Below are 26838 nucleotides of genomic sequence, written 5' to 3'. Positions count from 1 at the left end.
CTGATCCCAGAATGCTTGGGGAGGCTGATTTGAGTAATAATAAAACTCCAGTCTCCTGCACAGCGGCTCTGCATACATTATTCTTTCTCCATTGCAATTCCCCTGTCTTGATAAATCAGCTCTGTTAAGGCAGTGAGCAAGGTGAACCCACGGCGTGGTTACAGTAAGGTTATTTTTATTTTCTTTTGTTTTTTTAGGAACCTAGAGACACATGCCCATTTGATGAGGGCTTCGTCTTCCAGTCTGAGCCCCCACCTTCGGCCTTCACTGACTCTCCTCCCCGCATCACACTGCACTGTCTTCCTGACACTCTCCCCACACTCATCACCAACACAGCCCTTTGTTCTTGCTTCCCATCCCTCCAGCTTCTGCCTCACTTACTTTCCCTCTGCTGGGCCTGTGTGATTGTCATAGGCTGGGCAGAGTAGGTGGACAGCAATTTGTTTTTCTGGCCAGTCCAAAACCCCCTTCCTCTGAAAAACCATCTCCCCACCCACCACACTGCCTCACTGTGGGGGCAAGGGCTACTTCCGTGTTGTCACGTGACCCCACCCTCCATGCCAGAGACTGAAGACAAGCCGGGCCTATGGGAGACACCCTCCTTCGTGGGCCTCACTGCTTGGTCCAAGGATTACTATCTGGGCCAAGGGGGGGCCAATCAGAGCCCTCCCCTGGGATTATTGATGCCAAAGCCTCCAATGGTGAGTTCAGGCTCATGCAGCAGGTGGTGATGCTGGGAAAGGTGAAACTAGATGGTATCCTGAGCTTGGTGGAGAGGGTTGGTCTGGGAGCCTAACCTACATGCACAGAAAGCCAAGGGCCAGGGAGACAGTCCTGGCAGCGTTTATGTTCCAGGTTCCAACTAACTTTAAAGCCCACCCAGCTGTATTTCTTCTCCAATTTGGCTCCATGATGTACACATTTTCCTGTCTGCCTTAACTCTTAGGAAGTGGGTTTTTATCATTTGCCACTAAGAGAGGCGACAAGAGGCTAGTGGTTAAGCACACAGGCTCTGGAGCCAGCTGCCTTGGTTTGAACCCCAGTTGTTCCTCTTATCAGCAGAGTGACCCTGGATAAGTCAGTCTTGCTAGGTCCCAAATCCGTCCTGCAAGATGTTATCAGTGGCCTTTGAGAATGGAATGAGTTAACACGTACCAGATGCTGGCTCAGTGCATGGTAGCTCTAGTGAAAGAACCAGGCCCCCAGCCCGATGGCAGCAGGAAATAGCAATGCTAGGCTGGGTGAAGGCAGGAATGACAGATGGGCATTTGGCTTCCTGACTGGTCCACCTGCCAGGGTCTTTGGCACATTGGGCAGGGCGGGGGGGCGTTGGGAGTTGGGGATGCTGAAGTAACTAACCATAGGCTAAAGTGATGGTAATGCTGGAAGTGAGTGTTTATTGAGTACCAACTGTGTGTTTGTTTCTTTTTTTCTCATGAAACAGAGTCTTACTCTGTTGCCCAGACTGGAGTGCAGTGGCGCAATCTCAGCTCACTGCAACTTCCGCCTCCTGGGTTCAAGCGATTCTCCTGCCTCAGCCTCCCGAGTAGCTGGGACTACAGGCGTGTGCCACCACGCCCGGCTAATTTTTGTATTTTTAGTAGAGATTGGGGTTTCGAGATGTTGGCTAGGCTGGTCTCAAACTCCTGACCTCAGGCGATCCACCCACCTTGGCCTCCCAAAGTGCTGGGATTACAGGTGTGAGTGATTGCGCCCAGCCAAAAATCATTACTTTCAAAAACGCATTGCAGCCATATAATTTGGTGATGCAGAAGTACACAGGAGAAGAGCTCAAAGCGCTTGTCTCTGTAGGTGGATGGCAAAAGGAGACACATGAGGAGATGACACACTATGTGTCACTTTGGTTAAAAAAATAAAAACATTAAAAATACAAAGAGACATTTAAAGAAGAAGGTTTTGAGCCGGGAGTGGTGGTTCACACCTGTAATCCCAGCACCTCGGGAGGCCGAGGCGGGTGGTTCACTTGTGGTCAGGAGCTCGAGACCAGCTTGGCCATCATGGTGAAAACTCATCTCAACTAAAAGTATAAAAAGTAGCCAGGCATGGCGGCAGGCACCTGTGATCCCAGCTACTTGGGAGGCTGAAACACAAGAATTACTTGAACCTGGGAGGTGGAGGTTGTGGTGAGCCAAGAACGCACCACTGCACTCCAGCCTGGGTGACAGAGCAAGACTGTCTCAAAAAAAAAAAATAAAATAAAACAATTTTTAAAAAAGAATGAAGAGTAGGAAGGGGAGAACTGCTGACATGCCAAGAGGGCGTAGGCGTGAGGACCTCACACCCCCACGAGGTCCACACTCCCACTGGCCTGCAGAGGCCAGGCCGACACCCCCAGCAGGCACCCTGTGGCTCCACCTTTCCCACCCTGAGTCCCTTACCCAGCCTGATGTCTCCCTCAAGGGTCATTAGCACGTTGCCAGCTTTCAGATCTCGGTGGATGATCCTCTTGCTGTGCAGGAAGTTGAGGGCTTCTAGCATCTGGCGGCAAACAACCTGTATCTGGGGCTCTGTGAGGCCTCTGTCCAGCTCTGGAAATGGAGGAGAACAGCTGTCAATTCAGGAAGCACTTGCCACAGGCAGCTGAAATGTCAGGCCCACGCCAGGGAGAAATATAAAAGCCACTACTATTAGGCCAGGCGCGGTGGCTCACACCTGTAATCCCAGCACTTTGGGAGGCCAAGGCAGGTGGATTACGAGGTCAGGAGTTCAAGGCCAGCCTGGCCAAGATGTTGAAATCCTGTCTCTACTAAAAATACAAAAATTAGCCAGGTGTGGTGGCAGGCGCCTGTAATCCCAGCTACTCACGAGGCTGAGGCAGGAAAATTGCTTAAACCTGGGCAGCAGAGGTTGCAGTGAGCTGAGATCGCACCACTGCACTCCAGCCTGTGAGACACAGTGAGACTCCATCTCAAAAAAAAAAAAAAAAAAAAAAAAGCCACCAATATTAAGGAGTGCTCACCGTGTACTGGATTCATTTCTAAGTAGGTCATGCGCACTGACCCATTTTGTCTTCATAACAGTCCTACGAAGCAGGCACAATTATTGTCCCCATTTTACAGAAGAAGAAATTGAGGCTTGGAAAGGTTAAGCCCCTTGCTCAAGGTCATGCAAGTGGGAAGTCACAGATCTGAGATTCAAACCAGGGTCTGGCTTTAGAGTTCAGGTTTGTAAACATAAGCCCAGCTGAGACACAGAGATCTGCTGTGTCTGCAGACACTGGGAGGGCACTTACTATGTGTCTGGCTCTGTGCTTGGAGCGGGAAGGCAGAGGGGACATGGAAACGGTGAGCGACACTTGGAACAGAGTGAGGTGCAGGCATGTGGGAGGTCAGAATGCGCAGGAACCCCTTATAGCTGAGGGAACTGGGAGGCTGCCCAGGAGAAATGACATTTGGGTTGTGTCTTAAAGGAACAGAATAGGTGGGGCGAGGGCACTCTAGGTCAAGGAGCCCGCAGAGGCAACGGCTGACATGAGCTGGTGTTTACAAATGTCCACTGGGGCCGGGCGCAGTGGCTCATGCCTGTAATCCCAGCACTTTGGGAGGCAGAGGCGGGTAGATCATGAGGTCAGGAGTTCAAGACCATTCTGGCCAACATGATGAAACCCTGTCTCTACTAAAAATACAAAAATTAGCTGGGCGAGGTGGTGGGTGCCTGTAATCCCAGCTACTCAGGAGGTTGAGGCAGATGAATCGCTTGAACCCAGGAGGTGGAGGTTGCAGTGAGCCACGATCACACCACTGCACTCCAGCCTGGGTGACAGAGCGAGACTCAGTCTCTTTTTTGCCTATTAAACTTTCCACTGGCTGTTGGTGGTGGCACCAGGGGATGCGGAAAGGGAAGGGCCAGAGAGGCCAGAGGGCTGGTAGCCAAGAGTCTCTTATGTGCTAATCAGCAGGGAGACACGAGTGTACACATGCACACACGGCAGACAGCTCAATGCCACGGTCCTTCTTCCCTGAGGTTCGTAGGTTGAGTAGGTCTGAGCAGGCAGGGAGCAGGAAGGTGGGAAGCAGGAAGAATATTCCTGGAAAGGGGAACAGACTTGTGTGGTGGGAGGGGGCAGATGAAGGGAAAGTGACTCGAGGTCAGAGGTCAGCAGACCTTGACTCTGCAGGACCTCTGGGCCACGCTGTGGAGGGTGCATTTTATTTGAAATGCAGTGGGCAGTTCATGAGAGGTTCTGAGTGGGACAGACACAGTCTGGTCTTTGCATTTAAAAAAATTCCCATGGCTGAAAGCAGGGACTCAATGCTGTAGGGCCAGCTACTTAGGAGGCAAAGGTGGGAGAATCACTTGAGGCCAGGAGTTCAAGGCCAGCCTGGGCAACATAGCGAGATCCAGCTATGCTTGTAACATTTATTATGTTATAAATAAAATAAATAAACGAATAATTCCCTCTAGCACAGCAAAGAGCTTGCTGGGCAGCAGGGGCAGGGGCTCAGCTGGAGGTCATCACAGTGGTCCAGATAGCAGCCAAGGCAGAGAAAAAGACAGTTGCTCAATGGATGATTGCGGAGGTGGAGTGAGAAGATTCCAGGGTGACAGCCTTGTGCTCCGCATCCCACGGGACTGTCCTGATTGAGTCACTGTTACTACCCAAGACCGCTGTGAGCAGGGGAGCCACCTCCCTTGGCCTGCCAGGTTCCCAGGCGGTCGGCTTCTAAGCCTGGTCACCCAAGGGCACTGCTCTGAGTCCTCCCTCTGCCTACAACAGCACTGCTGTGTCCGGCTTGCCCAGTGGTGCCTGGCCAGGAATCCACAAGGCTCAGCTCTCCCAGCCAGGCCCTCAGGAGTGGTATAATAGACATGCCAGCCAGGAATGCAAGTACCAACTGCCCTGCTCTGGGAAGCCAGGTCCCAGGCCAGGGCTCCTGGATCAGGGACCCTTCTCTCTGGAGTCTGCAAGCTGCCTGCCCCCTGTCCCTGTGGCCTCATCCTGAACCTCTGTGTCTCCAGCCAGGGGCCAGGATCAGAGCCTGCATGGGCTTCAGGACCACACAGACTGAGGCTGTACCCAGGTGATGCCTCTCACTAGCTGTGTGGTTACTGGCAAGTCACCCAAGCTCTCTGGCCCTTCACTTCCTGGTCTGTGAAATGGGATGATTCTAATCGACATGGGCAGGGCTCCAGCCATCAGCCATGTCCAGTTCTCAGTGTGGAAAATAGGTAATAAAAGGGGATTATTGCTATGTTGGTTCTAAGATGAGTCCAGGACTGGAATATCTGCCGCAATTTTTTTAATGGCAAAAATGTGTCTTGCTTATGTCTAATTTACTGATATAAATGAAATAGGAATGATAAAAATACTGATGGTGATGATGAAGATAATTATGATCTAATCACCATCATTTTTTGAGCCCTTATAATGTGCCAGGCATGAGGATAAGGACACGGTGCATATTGTCATTTAATCCTCATAGTAACCCAGTGAGGTGGGTACGATATACTCTTTAATTCGGTTTGGTTGTTGTTGGGTTTCCTTCCTTCCTCCCTTCCTCCCTTCCTCCCTCCTTCCTTCCCTCCTTCCCTCCCTCCTTCCCTCCCTCCTTCCCTCCCTCCTTCCCTCCCTCCTTCCCTCCCTCCTTCCCTCCCTCCTTCCCTCCCTCCTTCCCTCCCTCCTTCCTTCCCTCCTTCCCTCCCTCCTTCCTTCCCTCCTTCCTCCCTCCTTCCCTCCCTCCTTCCTTCCCTCCTTCCCTCCCTCCTTCCTTCCCTCCTTCCTTCCCTCCTTCCTTCCCTTCCTTCCTCCCTCCCTCCCTCCCTTCTGTCTTTCTCTCTCTTTCTCCCTCCCTCCTTCCCTCCCTCTCTCCCTCTCTCTTTCTGTCTTTCTCTCTCTCTCTCTCTCTCTTTCTCTCTCAAGTCTTGCTGTGTTGCCTAGGCTGGAGTGCAGTAGCATGACCTTGGCTCACTACAACCTCCACCTCCTGGGTTCAAGCGATTCTCCTGCCTCAGCCTCCCTAGTAGCTGGGATGACAGGCATGTGCCACTATGCCAGGCTAATTTTTTTGTATTATTGGTAGAGACGGGGTTTCACCATGTTGGCCAGGCTGATTTTGAACTCCTGACCTCAGGTGAGCCACTGTGCCCAGCCTAATTTTGTTTTGTTTGAGACGGGGTCCCACTCTGTTGCCCAGGCTGGAGTGCAGTGGATCATGGCCCACCACAGCCTCGACCTTCCAGGCTCAAGCAATCTTCTGACCTCGGCCTCCTGAGTAGCTGGAACCACAGGTGTGTGCCACCACACTCAGCTAGTTTATAAAAAAATTTTTTTGGCTGGGCGTGGTGGCTCACGCCTGTAATCCCAGTACTTTGGGAGGCCGAGGTGGGCGGATCACCTGAGGTTGGAAGTTCAAGACCAGCCTGACCAACATGGAGAAACCCCGTCTCCACTAAAAATACAAAATTAGCCAGGCGTGGTGGTGCATGCCTATAATCCCAGCCACTTGGGAGGCTGAGGCAGAAGAATCGATTGAACCCAGGAGGCGGAGGTTGCAGTGAGCCGAGATTGCGCCATTGCACAATTGTTGCCTGGGCAACAAGAGCAAAACTCTGTCTCAAAATAAATAAATAAATAATTTTTTGTTTTGTGGAGACAGAGTCTCACTACGTTGTCCAAGCTGATAGTCTTGGACTTCTAGCCACAAACAATCTTCTACCTTGGTTTCCCAAAGCGTTGGGATTACAGGCATGTGCCACTATGCCTAGCAGATGCTTTTTTTTTTTTTTGAGACAGAGTCTCTGTCACCCAGGCTGGAATTCAGTGGCATGATCTTGGCTCACTGCAACCTCTGCCACCTGGGTTCAAATGATTCTCCTGCCTCAGCCTCCCGAGTAGCTGGGATTACAGGGACCTGCCGCCATACCCAGCTAATTTTTGTATTTTTCGTACAGATGGGCTTTCACTGTCTTGGCCAGGCTGGTCTTGAACTCCTGACCTCATGATCCACCCGCCGCAGCCTCCCAAAGTGCTGGCATTACAGGCATGACCCACCACACCCGGCCTGATACACTTTTTAAAGTCAGAATTATTGAGGTATAATTTACATATGGAAAAAAATCACTTTTTTAAAGGTATACAGTTTTATAAATTTTGACAAACATATTCAGTCATGGAACCCCCATCACAATTTAGATACAAAATCCATCCATCATCCTCCAAGGTTCCCCTGTAACCTTTGTAGTAAACTCTTCCCGTTTCCAGTCCCTATGTAATCACTAATTTGTTTTCTATGCCTATGGCCTTGACTTTTTCTAAAGTGTCATATAATTGGAATCATACAATATGCAGCCTTTTGAGTCCAATAAATTTTTTTTTTTTTTTTTTTTTTTTGAGACGGAGTCTCGCTCTGTCGCCAAGGCTGGAGTGCAGTGGCCGGATCTCGGCTCACTGCAAGCTCTGCCTCCCGGGTTCCCGCCATTCTCCTGCCTCAGCCTCCCAAGTAGCTGGGACTACAGGCGCCCGCCACCTCGACCGGCTAGTTTTTTGTATTTTTTTAGTAGAGACGGGGTTTCACCGTGTTAGCCAGGATGGTCTTGATCTCCTGACCTCGTGATCTGCCCGTCTCGGCCTCCCAAAGTGCTGGGATTACAGGCTTGAGCCACTGCGCCCGGCCCCAATACATTTTTAGAAACAGTTTTTAATTACTCAGCAATGCATGAATACCTTCTCCTTATTACAGAAACTACAACACTGCAAAGTCCCCTTTGACACCACATCTAATCCTAGCCTCTCCTCCTTTCCATGATAAGCAGGTGGAGACCCAAGATGTTTAGTAGCCAGCAAGGCATGGCCAGCCATATCCATTCCAATCAGAACAGGCCCTGGGTGTTACACAGAATGGCCCCACGGTGACATACCACGTGGGCATTCTCTCCATCTCACAAAAGGGCCAGTCCTGTGCCCCAAAGCCTCCAAAAAGAGGAACCTGGAATGGACATCAGGGAATGGACCCCTGGGCCCCAAGCTCAGGCCAGTAATGCTTCCCTGCCATGCAGGGCAAAGGGGAGATGGATGGAGGAGCAGAAAGCCCCTCTAAGCAGGGCAGGCATCTGCAGGAAAGTCAACCCTAAACACACAGCTGCAACGAGGACCTGGCTCTGAACCTGTCGGCTGTTCTCATTTCAGCTTCTCTTCATACATCATGATTTCCAAAATGTTCCTTTAACTGCTGCCACCAACAGGGGGAAAGCTGCCTAGGGCTGGAGCAGTCGGGGCCACGAGGAGAACTGGAATGGGAGCCAGAGCAGGGTTTATCTGCTGGCTGAGCTGTAGTCTACGGTCACGCCCCAGCTGTGAATGAGGTCGAGGACACAGTACACTTCAATGCCTTTTCCATCTCTGATACTCCCCTCCAGCTAAGCTCATTCAGTTAAGCTGCATACCAGGGGACACAGAGGGTGCTAGCTGGCTTCCATTTCCCCCTTCTTTTTTTGGTATCAGAACATATAGGTACCCAGCTAAAAAAACCACATTCCCCAGCCTCCATTCCAGCTGTGTGTGATATGCCACAGCCAATGAGACATAAATCAATCGTGGAGCTTTTCTGAAGTCTCTTTAAAAGAGTCTTCAGTGTGGGGTAGGGATAGGTGGTTATTCTACCCTCTTGTCTTCCATCCTGCTGCTTGGAATTCAGATGTGATGGCTGGAGCTCCCACGCCATCTTGTCATCAAGGGCAGAAAACCAGCATGAGAATGGGGCTAACACAGAGGATAGGGGGCCAAGAGTTGGATAAAGAAATCAAGTCCATATCATAACTATTTATTTTTTTTTTTTTTTTTTTTTTTTGAGGCAGGGTCTCACTCTGTCACCTGGGCTGGAATGCACTGGCATGATCTTAGTTCACTGCAACCTCTGCTTCCTGGGCTCAAGCAATCCTCCAGCCTCAGCCTCCCAAGTAGCTGGGCTTACAGGCGCAAACCACTAATGCCCAGCTCATTTTTGTCTTTTTTGTAGAGACGGGGTTTTGCCCTGTTGCCCAGGCTGGTCTCAAACTCCTGAGCTCAAAGTGATCCACCTGCCTCGGCCTGCCAAAGTGCTAGGATTACAGGTGTGAGCCACCACACTCCACCCCTTATCATAACTCTTTAAAACTCCTGGAACAAGCTGTGCCTGAAGCTAGCCATCCTTGAAGTCTTCAGTTATTTGTGCAAATAAATTCCACCTCCCACATCCCCCACCTTTCCCCCACCTAAAAAAGTTTGAGTATTTTGGCTCCTTATAACCTAAAGTCTGAATTCATACCAGATTATCACTTTTATACTGTTAGATTCTATCTCCCAAATGATAATCTTCAAAGGCAGTGCCTGCCTGCTGAGAGAAGGCACACCCAAGAGCCATATAACATGTGCCATGTATCCTCCCCCATACTGTCGTCTACCTGGGAACTCGATGGGGCAGTAAGTGGCTCTGTAACGAAGGCTTGTGGGTCCTATATTTCCTTTTTTTTTGAGACGGAGTCTTGCTCTGTCACCCAGGCTGGAGTGCAGTGGCGCAATCTCTGCTCACTGCAAGCACCGCCTCCCAGGTTCACGCCATTCTCCTGCTTCAGCCTCCCGAGTAGCTGGGACTACAGGTGCCCACCACCACTCCCGGCTATTTTTTTGTATTTTTAGTAGAGATGGGGTTTCACTGTGTTAGCCAGGATGGTCTTGATCTCCTGACCTCGTGATCCGCCCACCTCGGCCTTCCAAAGTGCTGGGATTACAGGCGTGAGGCACCGCGCGAGCCCCTGTGGGTCCAACATTTCTACAGCCCGGGATGGGGATGGACTACTGTAAATTTCACACATTCCTGACATGGGTTTGGATCATAATCCTAAAACACATAATCTCAAATACCATAATCCCAAATGCTGAAATCCCCAAAGATCAAAATCCCTAAAGTCTAAAATCCTAAAAATCTCAATCACAAGATAGTTGTATCCTGTTAGGCCAACTCTTACGAACGGTCTCCGTGCAACTGCCCATAATCTCTCCCTGCAATACACTTGGTCCTATGTTAAATTTGAAAAAACTAAATGGTCTTTAGCATATATAAATAAATATACGTCTATATTTCCCCACTGTTTTAAATAGTCAGCATTACTTTTTACAATTCACTATACTATGTATTTCAGCTTCACATCATTTTCGATGCTGCAGGTATAAATGGTGTAGAGACTTGGAGAGAGTTCTAATTCCTTTTATGCGTTTGTTGCAAATTTGACTCTCTGAAAGTGTATTATCTCGGCATTGCCGGTGTGTAAGCATTGTGCATGTATGTAAAAATGTTGAAAGTTCCTCAGTGAATATAGGGATGTCCTTTTGGTACATCTGCATTTGTGAAAGATAAACTTTCTCCAGATTCCGGCTCTTTCAGCATCTGCATATGCCCTAGTGAGCCGCTGAGGGTTTTGGTCGATCTCACCAACAGGCTTCGGTTGTTCATTACCGTATTTCAGACAACAGCTATAAAGCTGTATGTCCACAATCACCAATCCTGGTGATATGCATTTATACATTTCCCTTTTTGACCTATTTCTTTATGGGTGTGGGTCATCTGCTAATCATTTTTTTCTTTTTTTTGAGATGGAGTCTCACTCTGTCACCCAGGCTAGAGTGCTGTGGCATCATCTCGGCTCACTGCAACCTTTACCTCCTGGGTTCAAGTGATTCTCTTGCCTCAGCCTCCCAAGTAGCTGAGATTACAGGCGCCTGCCACCACGCCCATCTAATTTTCATATATTTAGTAGAGATGGGGTTTTGCCACGTTGGCCAGGCTGGTCTCAAACTCGTGGCCTCAGGTGATCTGCCCACCTCGGCCTCCCAAAGTGCTGGGACCACAGGCGTGAGCCACCGCGCCCGGCCAGTCTGTTCATAATTGTTACACCTGCGCAACCATCCTCAGTATAGCTGTTTACGCATGCAAAATATGTACGTTATTACTGACTATTTGACAGTGTAAAGTGGCCTGTGAAGCACCTTCATGTTTTTATGTTTCTCAAATTCCCCTTTGAAATATAAATAAATACCAAGAATTTTTTAAAAAGTTTTTTAGAATTATATTTTTGGGATTTTGATCTTTCAGGATTGTACTTGACAGGATTTGAGACTTTGGGCATTTTGCTCTTTTGGGATTTCAACATTCAGGTTTATGGCACTGAAGACTGTGTCAGGATTACGATTGGCTCCCTCCTGAGGTAAACTCCGGGAAAATACCTTGAATGGTATGACATTACACTGAGCACCTCTCCTCTTCTGGGCCATCCCAGAATCCTTGACATGTCACTCAACCTTCCAGGCCTCTCCTCAGCCTCTCTGCACTCCATGCAGGGTGGCATGAGCCGGGGATGCTGTGGGACGGGCCATGGTTAGGAGTTGGGTCAGCCAGACCTGGGTTCACAGCTCTGCTGTGTGATCTGGGTGAGTCCCTTAACCTTTCAAGTGTCAGCCCAATCAAAAATAAATGTGATACTTACCTGTCATTCCAGCACTTTGGGAGGCTGAGGTGGGTGGATCACCCGAGGTCAGGAGTTCGAGACCAGTCTGGCCAACATGGTGAAACCCCATCACTACTAACATACAAAAATTAGCTGGGCGTGGTGGTAGCCACTTATAGTCACAGCTACTTGAGAGGCTGGGGCAGGAGAATCACCTGAACCTGGGAGGTGGAGATTATAGTGAGCTGAGATTGCGCCACTGCACTCCAGCCTGGGCAAGAGAACGAGACTCCATCTCAAAATAAATAAATAAATAAATAAAATACTCTTCCTGATTTTATACCTGAGGATTAGAGGAGGACCACATATGGGAACATGGCTACCACACTCTCTGGCATATAGTGACTATTCACAAAGGAATGGCCACTACTAACATTTCACTGTGGTCATCGTCATTGTTATTGCTCAAGCTTGCCCAGGACATTGAGACCTGACACTGTCCCCACAGAGCATTTACTGAATGTGTGGGTATCCCCACTTTTCAACAACCTTCCATGGGTATCTCGGTTTCACCTCTTGAGAGTGCTGTGGGGTCCAGCAAAGAAGGCATCACACCCATCTTAGGTCAAGAGGCCTCAAGAGGGAGAGTGGCCAGTTCAAGGACACACGGCTTCTGGAATAGGGAGTGACGGTCTTCCAGCGAATGTCCTGCATTCTCTTCAAGAACCCAAACCCCCGTCTCTACTAAAAATACAAAAACAAGCCGTGTGTGGTGGCACACACCTGTAATCCCAGGCTACTTGGGAGGCTGAGGCAGGAGAGTCATTTGAACCCAGGAGGCAGGGGTTGCAGTGAGTGAGCTGAGATCGCACCACTGCACTCCAGCTTGGGCAGCAGAGCAAGACTCTGTCTCAAAAAAAGAAAGAAAAAAAAGAACCCAAACCCTGCTCCTAAAAGCAGACAAAGCAGAGAGGTGCTCAAAGAGGCCATGGGAACTGATGGAGTGGGAGAATGGAGGTCCCAGTTCCCTAGACAGAGCCATCCAGCAGCCAGGCTCAGGACTCCAAACGTGTGGTCTGGTCCCGGCAATGCAATGAATCAAGTAAGACTCACCCAGCATGATGGCGTCCACGGCTCCCCCTGGGCAGAACTCAATCATGATCTGCAGAAAACACAGGGCAAAGTGACAATGAGTGGGGCTGCCTAGCCATCAAGATGAAACCCCACAGGGCACAGCCAGGCAGGGTCCAATATGCCCAATGCCTGGGTGCCCCTGCTCCTCAGCCCCTCCTGCTCCTGCCTTGGGAACCCGTCCCCCTGCCCCAGTGGGCCTCAACCCTCACAGGAGGCTCTGACACCTGTCAGAGGAGGAGTTGCTTGAGTGCTTCCTTTTCTGAAGAAGGAAAACTAAGTTGCTATGAAGACCCGAAGCTTCAGCAAACGGCCTCTTCAGCCAAGCCCACACCCTCCCTCCTCGCTCCCACCTGTGCGCCTGGTGCCCACCTGCCAGCTGCCCTGTTTCCTGTGCTCCACAGCCAAGAACCTCAAGACGCCTTCCCCCCGGCCAAGCTGGCCACGTCCTCTCAGAATCCCAGCACCTGTCTCAGGCTCCCTCCATCTTCCAGAGCCCTGGACCTTGCTGGCTCAGAACACCAGGGCCTCGAAGATCAGCTCAGATGGAGAAACTGAGGCCAAGAAAGGGGATGTAACTGACCAAGGCCATAGAGATTGTTCCTGGACTGGAAGCAGAGCTCCAAACCCTCAGGTCATTCATTCATTCATCATACACTGACAGGCTGCAGGCCCTGGGAGAACAGCCAGGTCCAGGCCCTCAAGGGGCTCCCAGCTTAGTGGAGGGACAGAAAGGACGATTACAGTAGAAAGGCTCTTCCAGCCCTGGTTCACTCCCATTCTTACTCTTTCTGGCCCACTCTGGGCTCTTTGCATAGATGCTTTTGCTTTTTCTTTTCGCTTTCTTTCTCTCTCTCTCTTTTTTTTTTCTTTTTTTTTTTTTTAGACAGAGTCTCGCTCTTGTCGCCCAGGCTAGCATGCAATGGCGCAACCTTGGCTCTGCCTCTTAGGTTCCAGTGATTCTCCTGCCTCAGCCTCCTGAGTAGCTGGGATTAAAGGCATCTGCCACCACACCTGGCTAATATTTGTATTTTTAGTTGAGATGAGGTTTCACCATGTTGGCCAGGCTGGTCTCGAACATCTGACCTCAGGTGATCCGCCCACCCTGGCCTCCCAAAGTGCTGGGATTACAAGTGTGAGCCACCCTGCCTGACCTCTTTTTTCTTAAAGTAGGGCTACAGGTGGTTGAGGAAGGGGGATGGCATCACAAACTTCAGGACAGGCAGAATCACCTCTGAGCTTCCAGCTCCTGGCCCCTGCTTGTTGTGAAGTTCCTTCAACCCAGCTCAGCAGAGGCCCCGGAGAGTGGGGCAGTCCAGAAGACCCATGCTCTCTCTAAACAGGAAAGAAACCCTCAGCCACGGTCCAGCTGGACAGAGACCGCTCTCCAGCCAGAGGAGGGTGGAGCAGACTCAGGAATCTGATGAGGCCTCCAGTTTGTGGCTTACCTTCCGGGGGCCTCCTGGCAACGTAAATATGACCCTGAGGTGATGTGGGTCCTATGAGGATGTGGTGATGTGTGGCTTTTGAGCCAGCCACGGCTGGGCCCATGGCCCAGGTCCACCACTCACTAGTGTGGCCGTGGACAGGTCACTTCAATCCTCTGAGACTGTGTCCTCAGCTGGAAAATGGGGCTGCTGATGCCGCTGCTCTGAACTGGGACCCCACCACCGGGCTACACTAGGGGTATAAGCCGGGCTGGGATGCAAGAAACCACAGTAGATGAAACAGGGGACTTCAACATGGGCCAAGGATACTAGAGATACTAGGTTCCAGGGGTAGCAACCATTCCAGGCCCTGCCAGGCTAGCCACATGCTGTGGAGGGCTGCATGCCATGGCAGAGAGCTGTGGAAGGCGGCACGGCCCACTTCCACGCCACTGCCTGCTGAGGAGGACGGAGGCTTTCTGGGTCACTCTGGTCCTGCCTGGTCATGAACGGGCCTGAACTCAGCTTCCCCAAGACTTCTCTCTAACACTACAGTGACCTGTCAGCCTTGAATAAAGTCATCAGAAACGGATCCATGCATGCTGATCCTGAACGCCAAGGAAGTGGTACTTCCTCCATCCGCTTGTTCACTCATTCATTCATCTATTCATTTGTTCACTCTTACCCAACCACCATCCAACCAGCTTGTTCCCAGAGGCAAGGGAACAGACAGAGGTGACTTGGAAACAGGAAGGCAATGACCTTCTGAAGCACAGCATATCATTCTGCCTTGCAGTAATTCTCAGCTCCACAAAAGAGGAAGAAAAATTCTACTAACTGCTAGAAAAAAACCAAGTCACAACAGGTGATGATGGAGAAGAGGCAAAACTTAGTCACCATGCAAGGCCACCTACTAGCTGGGCGGCCTGTGAGATGGGGATGATACACCCTAACCCTCATGGGAATGATACGCTCATCCAGGCCTTGCCAGGTGCCTGGTTCCAGGTTGGGACTCAGTTATGTGAGCTGTCACATGATTCTTTCCTTGAGTTCATGGGTCTGTTTTTCTCATTTATTTTTGTTTGGTTTTGAGGCGCCATGAAAGCCATCCTCTCCCCTCTCACCCAGAAACGTTCCCGTGCCATTCTATTGAATCCTTGCATATCCTGAAGTTCCATCACCAAGCCCTGGTTGGGAACCCCTGCTTAGCTTCCCTAACACCTACCACCTGTATGGCCTTGGACAACTTCCAATCCTCTCTGTAAAATGGACTAATATTACATGGCTCTCAGATTTACCGTAAGGAACAGATGAGGTGGTACTTATAAAGACCCAGTCCTAGGCTGGGGGCGGTGGCTCACTCCTGTAATCCCAGCACATTGGGAAGCCGAGGCAGGCAGAACACCTGAGGTCGGGAGTTCGAGATCAGCCTGGCCAACATGGTGAAACCCCGTCTCTACTAAAAATACAAAAAGTAGCCAGGCGTGGTGGCGGGTGCCTGTAATCCCAGCTACTCAGGAGGCTGAGGCAGGAAAATCATTTGAACCCAGGAGGCGGAGGGTGGAGGTTGCAGTGAGCCAAGATCACACCACTGCATTCCAGTCTGGGTGACAGAGTGCGACTCTGTCTCAAAAAAAAAGACCCAGTCCTAATACACCGTGGATATGTAACCAGGTCAGACACTTCCCCCTTCTCCAACAAGGTGCCAACACAAAGAAAAATGTTGTAAACTTGGGGTCGAGTCCTGGTGTGCCACTTAATTGACTACGTGACCCTGGATAAGTCAATCTCCCTGCCCCATCTGTAAAATGGCCTAATAATCTCTTGCCTCCAACTTCATTGAGAAAGTTAAAATGAGATTCCTTACATGAGAGAACAGCATGAAAGCCAGACAGTTAATATGTGTTTGTTAAATCTCTAACAAATGAAATCACCAGAAAGTTTCATGCTTAGAGCATGTTACTTAGGCTTCCTACAAAAATATGCCTTCCTCTCAGTCTGATTCCCAGGGAAAACAAAATAAAACAAAGAAATGCTTTCCCAGAACTACAATTTATTTATGTATTTATTTTTGAGAACTAAAATTTATGGACATGCCATCAGCTGTTCTTTTTTTTTTTTTTTTTTTTTTTTTTTTTTTTTTTGAGACGGAGTCTTGCTCTGTCTCCCAGTCTGGAGTGCAGTGGCGCTATCTCGGCTCACTGCAAGCTCCGCCTCCCAGGTTCATGCCATTCTCCTGCCTCAGTCTCCCGAGTAGCTGGGACCACAGGCATCCGCCACCACGCCCAGCTAATTTTTTGTATTTTTAGTAGAGATGGGGTTTCACCGTGTTAGCCAGGATGGTCTCGATCTCCTGACCTCGCAATCCGCCCACCTCGGCCTCCCAAAGTGCTGGGATTCCAGGCGTGAGCCACACGCCCGGCCGCCATCAGCTGTTTTTAAAGAGTCAGTATGAGAAGTGACGAAACCTAGGCAGTTCCTGCATCTTTCAGTGAAACTGTCCCTTACACAACACTCTTACACAAGGTCCCTATGCCCTCTCCAGACGTCAGCATTAGGAAAGCTCATGCATTCTGACAACCTGGCTTGCTTCCTCTTCTGCAGTTCAAGAGCTCCACAACCCCTTGAGTTTCCCTTTTATTTATTTATTTATTTTTTTGCCTTGGCTGCTGGGAAGCTCTGGGTGAAGTTCCTCAGCTTTGGTTTGACTCCCAGGTCTTACTTGCTTTTTTTAGTATCTGGGTCTTAACATTTTTACCTTCAGCTTATCAGTGGCTGGAGGACTACAGGGGACTGGTATTATAAACTTGTCCAGGTTTTTTGCAGAAATACATGGGATTTAATTAATAAAACAATAGTCTCAACAGTAACCGATAAAATAATAGTTGAATGTGTCTCCCAGAAGGCACGTGTTGGAAACTGAATCCCCAGTGTTGGGAGGTGGGGCCAACAGTAATGGGAGGTGTTTAGATCATGAGGGCTCCACCCTCATGAATGAATTAGTGCTGATTATAAAAGGGCTAGAGGCGGCCGGGCGCTGTGGCTCACGCCTGTAATCCCAGCACTTTGGGAGGTCGAGGCGGGTGAATCACAAGGTCAGGAGATTGAGACCACCCTGGCTAACACGGTGAAACCCCATCTCTACTAAAAATACAAAAAATTAGCCTGGCATGGTGGCAGGCACCTGTAGTCCCAGCTACTTGGGAGGCTGAGGCAGGAGACTGGCGTGCACCCGGGAGGCAGAGCCTGCAGTGAGCCGAGATCGGCACCACAGCACTCCAGCCTGGGCGACAGAGTGGGTGCAGAGGGGTGACAGGCTGGAGTGCAATGGCACGATCTCGGCTCACTGCAAGCTCCACTTCCCGAGTTCACACCATTCTCCTGCCTCAGCCTCCCGAGTAGCTGGGACTACAGGCGCCGGCCACCAGGCCCAGCTAATTTTTTTTTGTATTTTTAGTAGAGACGGGGTTTCACCATGTCAGCCAGGATGGTCTCGATCTCTTGATCCGCCCACCTCAGCCTACCAAAGTGCTGGGATTACAGGTGTGAGCCACTGCACCTGGCTTAGTTGTTTGTTTTTTGTTTTTAATGGAAAGAACTGGCCTAGAATAACCTACTTCTACAGATATATCTATTCTTCTGATGAAGGTCCCAGTGGTCCAGCCCCCTGCTTCCTGGATAAAGGGAGGCTCCTCAGGATTCAAAGCTAAAGGCCTCTAAGCCCTCACCAAGTCCAAAGTGAATGAAGCCCGCTCCAGTGCCAAGGACTGATTCCTTGAACCTGTCAAGGGCATAAGCAGCCTATATTTGCAGGTGGCTCAGGGTTTTCCCAGGACCTGAAGAACTGAGGTTTGTGGTCAGTTTAGTGCACTGATAAGTATCAACTGAGTGTCTACCAGGGGCTCTACTTTGCTAGGCAACAGCAGGGACCACAAAAGTAGTATGTGATCAACCAGCACTATCTGAGCTCCTAGTGCATGGCAAGCCTGGGGACTGAGGACCCAGGAGAATCAAACAGGTCCCTGCTCCAAGATCACCAGCTGAGAGAGATGTAGGATGAGTGGTGCAGGCACATGGTGACTGTGTAACCCAGCAGCCTGTGGACACAGTCATTAACCTGCCTTAGAGCTATCCCAGAGGAAGCAGATATCCAGGCTGAGTTTTGAAGGGTGAATTTACCACACGGGGAAGGGTAAAGGCATTCCTGGCAGAAGACAGAAGCAGAGGTGGGACAGCACGGAAAAGCATGGAAGGGGGTAATGATGGAGCATTCCACGGGGTTCCAAAGGATGGGAATCCAGCAGGCTGGAGGTCAACTAGAACTAGAACTTGAACATCTCAAAGTATGAACCTAATCTGGAGAGCTGTGTGTGTGTGTGTGTGTGTGTGTCTGAGGAGATACACCAAAGGGTTTAAGCAAGGGGTGTTGTAGACAGGCTTTTGCTTCAGAAAGATCCCCCTGGATGCATTATTAAAGAAGGAAAAAACAGTGGGTTTGGGACAAACAGCAAAGAGGCCATTTCATGAGTCCTGGTGTTCTGGGCACCATGGCTACCTCCCCCTCCACATACAGCATTTCTTCCTTCCCCTTTGTGAAACAGCCATGAGAACTGGGTAGGACTTACCCATCCCCTGCAAGGGAGGGGTAGAAGCAGGGTACTAAGCCAGTCAGAAAAATTTTCTGCCTCTTGCCCTGATTCAGGGCTGGTGTCATCAGAGCTAAGCTGCTGAATTGTGCTTGCTGGTGTAGAATGCCATGTCATCTCACTCTGGAGCTAATCAGGAAGCACACTGCTCTGATGGTTGCAGGAAGCCACGCTGCAACCACAAGAGAAGTGGGTGTGAAGACAAAGCTAATACACAGAGGAAGACAGAGAATCACAGGAAAATGGAGAACAAGCCTGCTCCCTACTGACTTTTTAGGCAGAATATGCAAACGAATTAATTTCTGCAGCTGTTTAGTAGGTTAGTTTAAGGTTTGCTGTCACTTGTTACCAGAAGTACCTGATCCCACACTTGGCAGGAGATGATGAGTAATCACATTCTCCAGGAGGCAGACTCCAGGTTGTACCAGCTGAAAATGCGACACCAGTGGCTCTCGAACTTGAACGTTCAGCAGACTGCTTGTTAAAACAGATCACTGGGTCCTACCCTACAGCTTCTGATTCAGTGGGTCTGAAGTAAGGTCCAAGAATCTGGTTTCTAACAAGTGCTCAGATGCTGCTGCTGTTGCTGGACCCCTGGTCACATTTTGAGAACTACTGCTTAATGGGAATTTATATGAGCAAGAGGCCTGGACCCTGGGACCACATCTCTCCTCCCCTTAACAAAATACACTGTAAGACGGTAGAGAAACTTGGGGGCAAACTGGCAGAAGTACTGTCTCTTTTATGCTCCTTGTTATCCTAAATTTCATCATCAGTGTTCCTTTTTCTCTTGCCTCAAACCACAGAGCAAGAGGCTTCAGTAGGATGTATGATCATCCTCATCAGTCTTTACCAAGAGATGGTTTGAGAAGCCCTGAGTATTCACATAGAAGCTTTGGGAATCTTCATTATTAAAGACAGTACTGCAGTCTGTTCCAATGAGTGTGTTTTTAAAAATTATTTCCATACCCTCCCATCTTTAAATAAAAACTTTGAGGACCTCTAAATATGTGTCAAAGGGTATATGGGGGTTAGTAAAAGACCAGATGGATAAAAATGACACCAAAAGCACAAGCAACCAAAGAAAAAACAGATACACTGGACTTCATCAACATTAAGCATATTGTGCATCAAAGGACAATATCAAGAAAACAAAGGCTGGGTGCAATGGCTCACGCCTGTAATCTCAGCATTCTGGGAGGCTGAGGTGGGAGGATCACTTGAGCCCAGGAGTTTGAGACCAGCCTGGGCAACATAGGGAGACCTCATCTTTACCAAAAAAAAAAAAAAAGGAAAAAAATTTTAATTAGCTGGGCATAGTGGCACACACCTGTGGTCCCAGATACTTGGGGGGCTGAGGTGGAAGGATTGTTTAAGCTTAGGAGGTCGAGAATGCAGTGTGCAATGACTGTGCCACTGCACTCCAGTCTGGGAGAACGAACAAGACTCTGTCTCAAAAAAAAAAAAAAAGAAAGAAAGAAAAAGAAAGCCATAAATGGAAAATATTTGCAAATCATATATCTGATAAAGGACCAGTATCCAGAATACATAAAGAACTCATAGCACTCAACAATAAAAGAGCAAATAACCCAATCTTAAAATAGGCAAAAGATTTGAATAGATGTTTTTCCAAAGATGTACAAATGGCCAATAAGCATATGAAAAGACGCTTAACATTACTAGTCATTAGGGAAACACTAATCAAAACCAAAATGAGATACCACTTCACACATGCTAGAATGCTTAGAATTAAAAACATGAACAACAAGGCCAGGCAAGGTGGCTCATGTCTGTAATCCCAGCACTTTGGGAGGCTGAGATGGGCGGATCACCTGAGGTCAGGAGTCTCTAATAAAAATACAAAAATTAGGTGTGGTGGCACACGCCTGTAGTCCCAGTTACTTGGGAGGCTGAGACAAAAAAATCATTTGAACCCAGGAGGCAGAGGTTGCAGTGAGCCAAGATCACGTCACTGAACTCCAGCTTGGGAGACAGAGCGAGACGCCATCTCAAAAAACAAAAGATAAACAACAGTAAGTGTTGGCAGGAATATGGAGAAATTGGAACCTTCATACGCTGATGGTGGTAATGTAAAATGTGCAGTCCAGGCACTTTGGGAAAGAGTCCAGCAGTTCCTCAATATGTTAAACGTAGCATTACCATTGATCCAAATGGCAATTCCCTCCTAGATACAGACTCAAAAGAATTTTTAAAATATGTTCATTAGCTGAACAGACTAAGATAAAAACTCAAATTATGGCCAGGCACGCTGGCTCACGCCTGTAATCCCAGCACTTTGGGAGGCCAAGGCAGGTGGATCACCTGAGGTCAGGCATTTGAGACAGCCTGGCCAACATAGAGAAACCCTGTCTCTACTAAAAATACAAAAACTAGCCAGACTTGGTGGCGCACGCCTGTAATCCCAGCTACTTGGGTGACTGAGGCAGAAGAATCGCTTGAACCCAGGAGACAGTGAGCCGTGCTCACATCACTGCACTCCAGCCTAGGCAACAGAGTGAGACTCTGTCTCAAAAAATAAATAAATAAATAAACAAAAGAAAGAAAAAGAAAAAGAAAAAAACCCTCAAATTACTACAATCAGAAATGAAACAGGGGACATATTACTACTGATTTGACAGAAAGGACTATCATAAACAACTGTATGACAACAAATTGGATAAACTAGATGACATAGAAAAATTCCTAGAAACACAACCTGGCAAGCCTGAATCATGAAGAAACAGAAGATCTGAACAGATGTAACTTCTAAGGAGACTGAACAGTAATTTAAAACCTCCAAACAGGCTGGGCGTGGTGGCTCATGCCTGTCATCCCAGCACTTTGGGAAGCCAAGGCGGGTGGATCACGTGAGGTCAGGAGTTCGAGACCAGCCTGGCCAACATGGTGAAACCCCATCTCTATTAAAAATACAAAAACTTAGCCGGGCGTAGTGGTGGGCACCTGCAGTCCCAGCTACTCGGGAGGCTGAGGCAGGAGAATGGCGTGAACTCAGGAGGTGGAGCTTGCAGAGAACCAAGATCGCCCCACTGTACTCCAGCCTGGGCGACAGAGCAATAAATAAATAAATAAAGTAAAGAAGTGAAAGAATAGCTATTCCATAGGCAGAGCATGGCATTCCAAAAAATAAGAGGAGGAACGTGCCCACCTAGGTACAATGCTTACTTATATAAAAGGTAATAAAAATCATGGAGGAGATGTGCTCTACTACAAGGGTTTGTGATAAAGGATTGCTAATCTTTGTGTAACTACTGTCCTTCACAAGAGCCTTTATTATTATCTTTTTTTTTTTTTTTTTTTTTTTTTTTTGAGACGGAGTCTCGCTCTGTTGCCCAGGCTGGAGTGCAGTGGCCGGATCTCAGCTCACTGCAAGCTCCGCCTCCCGGGTTCACGCCATTCTCCTGGCTCAGCCTCCCGAGTAGCTGGGACTACAGGCGCCCGCCACCTCGCCCGGCTAGTTTTTTGTATTTTTTAGTAGAGACGGGGTTTCACCGTGTTAGCCAGGATGGTCTCGATCTCCTGACCTCGTGATCCACCCGTCTCGGCCTCCCAAAGTGCTGGGATTACAGGCTTGAGCCACCGCGCCCGGCCATTATCTTTATTTTTTTAAAATTATACTTTAAGTTATGGGATACACATGCAGAACACATAGGTTTGTTACGTAGGTATACATGCCATGGTGGTTTGCTGCACCCATCAACCCATCATCTACATTAGATATTTCTCCTAATGCTATCCCTCCCCTAGCCCCCCAACCCCCCAACAGGCCCCGGTGTGTGATGTTCCCCTCCCAGTGTCCATGTGTTCTCACTGTTCATATATTATTATCTTTAAAGTGAGACTTATTTTAAAACTAGGAATGTTTTTGTTCTTAAGATATCAGGACATCAGGACACTTCCTGGGTCTGTTACATCCTGGGTCTGTTTCTGTTCCCTTAACCATAAACATCTTATGGCTAAGAATACCTAACCTCCTGAGAATGTGATCCAGCAGGCCTCAGCCTCATTTTACTCAGCCCCTATTCAAGATGAAGTCACTCTGGTTTGAATGCCTCTGACATACTGATGCAAAGATACTCAACAAAACACTTGCAAATCATATTCAAATATTAAAAGAGAGATTACACCATGACCAAGTGGGATTTACTCCTGGAATGTAAGGATGGTTCAACACACAAAAACCTATCAACGTAATATACCACATTAACACAATGAAAGGAGATTTTAAAAAACCACATGATCATCTCAATTAAAGCAGAAAAAGCATTTGGCAAAGTTAAACACCACTTTATGAGAAATACTCAACAAACAAAATTGAAGAAAACAACCTCAACGTATACAAAGGTCTTATATTAAAAGGTTGTATACTGGGCCGGGCGCAGTGGCTCACACCTGTAATCTCAGCACTTTGGGAGGCCGAGGCAGGCGTATCACAAGGTCAGGAGATTGAGACCATCCTGGCTAACACGGTGAAACCCCATATCTACTAAAAATAAAAAAAGAAAAAGAAAATTTAGCCAGGCATGGTGGCAGGCGCCTGTAGTCCCAGCTACTCGGGCTGAGGCAGGAGAATGGTGTGAATCCAGGAGGCAGAGCATGCAGTGAGCTAAGATCGCACCACTGCACTCCAGCCTGGGCAACAGAGTGAGACTCTGTCTCAAAAAAAAAAAAAAAAGGCCATATATTAAAGGCCATATATTAAAAATGCACAGTTAACATTGCACTTAATGGTGAATGACTGAAAGCTTTTCCTACAAGATCAGCAACAAGGCAAAAATGCCCACGCTCACCACTCCTATACAACATAGCACTGGGAGTCCTAGTGCACTTAGGCAACAAAATGAAATAAAAGACATCTAAATTGGAAAGGAGAAATAAAATTATTATTATTTTTTTAAATTGAGATGGAATCTCACTCTGTCACCCAGGCCTGAGGGCGGTGGTACAATCTTGGCTCACTGCAACTTCGGCCTCCCGGGTTCAAGCAGTTCTGCTTCAGCCTCCCGAGGAGCTGGAATTACAGACATGCGTCACAATGCCTGGCTAATTTTTTTGTATTTTTAGTAGAGAGGGGGTTTCACCATATTGGCCAGGCTGGTCTCGGACTCCTGACCTTGTGATCCACCCGCCTTGGCCTCCCAAAGTGCTGGGATTACAGGCGTGAGCCACTGCGCCCAGCCAATAAAATTACTTCTGTTGGTATACAACATAATCTCATATGTTGAAAACGCTAAAGATTATGCAAAAAAGTTAGAATTAATAAACACATTTAGTTGCAGGTATGAGATAAGCATACAAAAATCAATTGTGTTTCTACATACTAACAATGAATAAACAAAAAATTCAATTTACAACAGCATCAAAAAAATGAATATACTTAGGAATATGTATATAGTATTCCTAAAAACTTAAGAAGAAATAAACTTTAAAAAGGAGGCAAAAGTCCTATGCACTGAAAACTATAAATTGTTGCAAAAAAAAATTAAAGATTGGCCGGGCGCGGTGGCTCACACCTGTAATCCCAGCACTTTGGAGGCCAAGGCGGACGGATCAGGAGTTCAGGAGATCGAGACCATTCTGGCTAATACAGTAAAACCCCGTCTCTACTAAAAAAATACAAAAAATCAGCCAGACATGGTGGCGGGTGCCTGCAGTCCCAGCTACTCGGGAGGCTGAGGCAGGAGAATGGTGTGAACCTGGGAGGCGGAGCTTGCAGTGAGCCGAGATCATGCCACTGCACCCCAGCCTAGGCAACAGAGCAAGACTCCATCTCAAAAAAAAAAAAAAAAAAAAAAAAAAAATTATGACACATATAAATGAAAGACATCCCAGGTTTATGGATTGAAGACTTAATATTGTTAAGATGTCAATACAACTCAACATGATCTACAGATGGAGTGTAATCCCTGTCAAATCCTGATGGCAGCTTTTACAGAAACAGAAAAATCTATCCTAAAATATTTATGGAATCTCAAGGGATCCTAAATAGCCAAAACAATTTTGAAAAAGAAAAACAAAGGTGGAGGTCGCACACTTCCAGATTTCAAAATGTACTACAATGCTACAGTAATCAATACAGTGTGGTATTGGCATAAAGACAGACATATCGATCAAGAGAACAGAATAGAGAGTCCAGAAATAAGGCTGGGCATAGTGGCTCATACTTGTAATCTCAGCACCTTGGGAGGCCAAGGTGAGAGGATTGCTTGAGCCCAGGAATTCAAGACCAGCCTGGGCAATACAGTGAGACCCCATCTCTAAAAAAAAAAAAAAAAGAGAGAGAGAGAGAGAGAAAGGGAGTTCAGAAATAAACCTTCACATACATAGTCAAATGGGTTTTGGCAAGGATGCCAACAAGACCAATCAATAAGGAAGGAACAGTATTTTTGATAAATGGAGCTGGGAAAACTGGATATACATTAAAGAGAGAAAAGCTGGAGCCCTACCTTACCCCATACACAAAAATCAACTCAAAATGAATTAAAAAGTTAAGTGTTAAACTTAAGAAATTAAAGATGACACATATAAATGTGTCATAAAACTCCTGGAAGAAATCATAGGGGAAAAGCTTCATAACACCGATCTTGGCAATGATTTCATGGATATTACACCAAAAGCACAGGCAAAAACAACAACAACAACAACAACAACAAAAACCCAAAAATAAACAAGTGGGACACATTAAACTAAAAAGTTCCGCACAGCAAAGGAAACAATCAGTAGAATGAAAAGGCAGCCTACAAAATGGGGAGAAATACTTGCAAACCATATATTTAACATGGGGTTAATCTCCAAAATACATAAGGAACTCCTACAACTCAACTGCAAAAAAAACCCTAATATCCCAATTAAAAAATGAATGAAGGACTTGAATGGACACCTCTTCAAAGACGACATACAAATGTCCAACAGGTAAATAAAAAGATGCTCAACATCACTAATCATCATGGAAAGGCAAATCAAAACCACAGTGAGCGATCATCTTACACCTGTAAAAATGGCTATCATCAAGAAGACCAAAGATGACACGTGTTGATGAGAATGTGGAGAAAAGGGAGCACTTGCACACTGTTGGTGGGTATACAAAACGGTCCAGCTGCTATAGAAAACAGTATGGAAGTTCCTCAAAAATTAAAAACAGAACTACTTGGCCAGGTGTGGTGGTGCATGCCTGTAATCCTGGCACTTTGGGAGGCCAAGGCGGGTGGATCACCTGGGGTCAGGAGTTCGAGACCAGCCTGGCCAACATGGCAAAACCTCGTCTCTACTAAAAATACAAAAATTAGCCTGGAGTGGTGGCGCATGCCTGTAATCCCAGCTACTCAGGAGGCTGAGGAAGGAGAATTGCTTGAACCCGGGAGGCAGAGGTTGCAGTGAGCCAAGATCATGCCACTGCACTCTAGCCTGGGCAATTGAGCAAGATTCTGTCTCAAAAATAAATAAATAAATAATAAATAATAAAAATAGAACTACTACATGATCCAGTAATGCCACGCCTGGGTATTTATCCAAAAGCATTAAAAGCAGGATCCTGAAGAGATACCTGCACCCCCATGTTTATCGCAGCTCTATTCATAAAAGCCAAGATGTAGAAACAACCTAAATGTCCACCGACAGATGAATGGATAAAGAAAATGTGGTATGTACACATAATGGATCCCTGTTCTTCCTTAAGAAGGAAATTCTGCAAAGTGAGACAATATGAATGAACCCTGAGGACATTATGCTACATGAAATAAGCCAGTCACGGAAAGACAAGTACTGCAGATTCCACTTAAATGAGGAATCTGGTAAAACAGTCAAACTCCTAGAATCAAGAGTGGAATGGCGGTTGCCAGGGGCTGATGTGGGGGAAATGGGGAGTTACTCATTACTGGGCACCAAGTTTCAGTTAAGCCAGATGAATAAGCTCCGGAGGGAGATCTGCTGGACAACACTATACCTATGTCTGTAACAATGTGCTATACACGTTAAAATGTGTTTAAAGGGTAGTCTCACGTTAAGTGTTCTTATCACAATAAAATACAATTTAGGGCGAGGCGCGGTGGCTCATGCCTGTAATCCCAGCACTCTGGGAGGCCGAGGTGGGAAGACTGCTTGAGCTCAGGAGTTCGAGACCAGCCTGGGCAACAAAGTGAGACTCCCGTCTCTACAAAAAATACAAAAAAAAAAAAAAA

General features: G+C 47.7%; 1 protein-coding gene across 1 annotated transcript in view; it reads right to left on the bottom strand.

The window, feature by feature from the left end:
• The window catches only part of STK10 (serine/threonine kinase 10), a 149545-nt gene that overhangs the window by 71370 nt on the left and 51337 nt on the right, over nt 1-26838 (bottom strand). The window contains exons 3-4 of the mRNA XM_050793159.1: nt 12553-12601; nt 2400-2549 (exon numbers count right to left, since the gene is read on the bottom strand). Coding sequence (XP_050649116.1) covers nt 2400-2549; nt 12553-12601 — 199 coding nt within the window. The remainder of the gene's footprint in view (nt 1-2399; nt 2550-12552; nt 12602-26838) is intronic.

The sequence above is a fragment of the Macaca thibetana genome, chromosome 6 (genome assembly GCF_024542745.1).
Source record: "Macaca thibetana thibetana isolate TM-01 chromosome 6, ASM2454274v1, whole genome shotgun sequence".
In the NCBI taxonomy this organism is placed as follows: Eukaryota; Metazoa; Chordata; class Mammalia; order Primates; family Cercopithecidae; genus Macaca; species Macaca thibetana.
The sequence above is the reverse complement of the archived record's forward strand: the minus strand, read 5'-3'. Positions and strand labels throughout refer to the sequence as shown.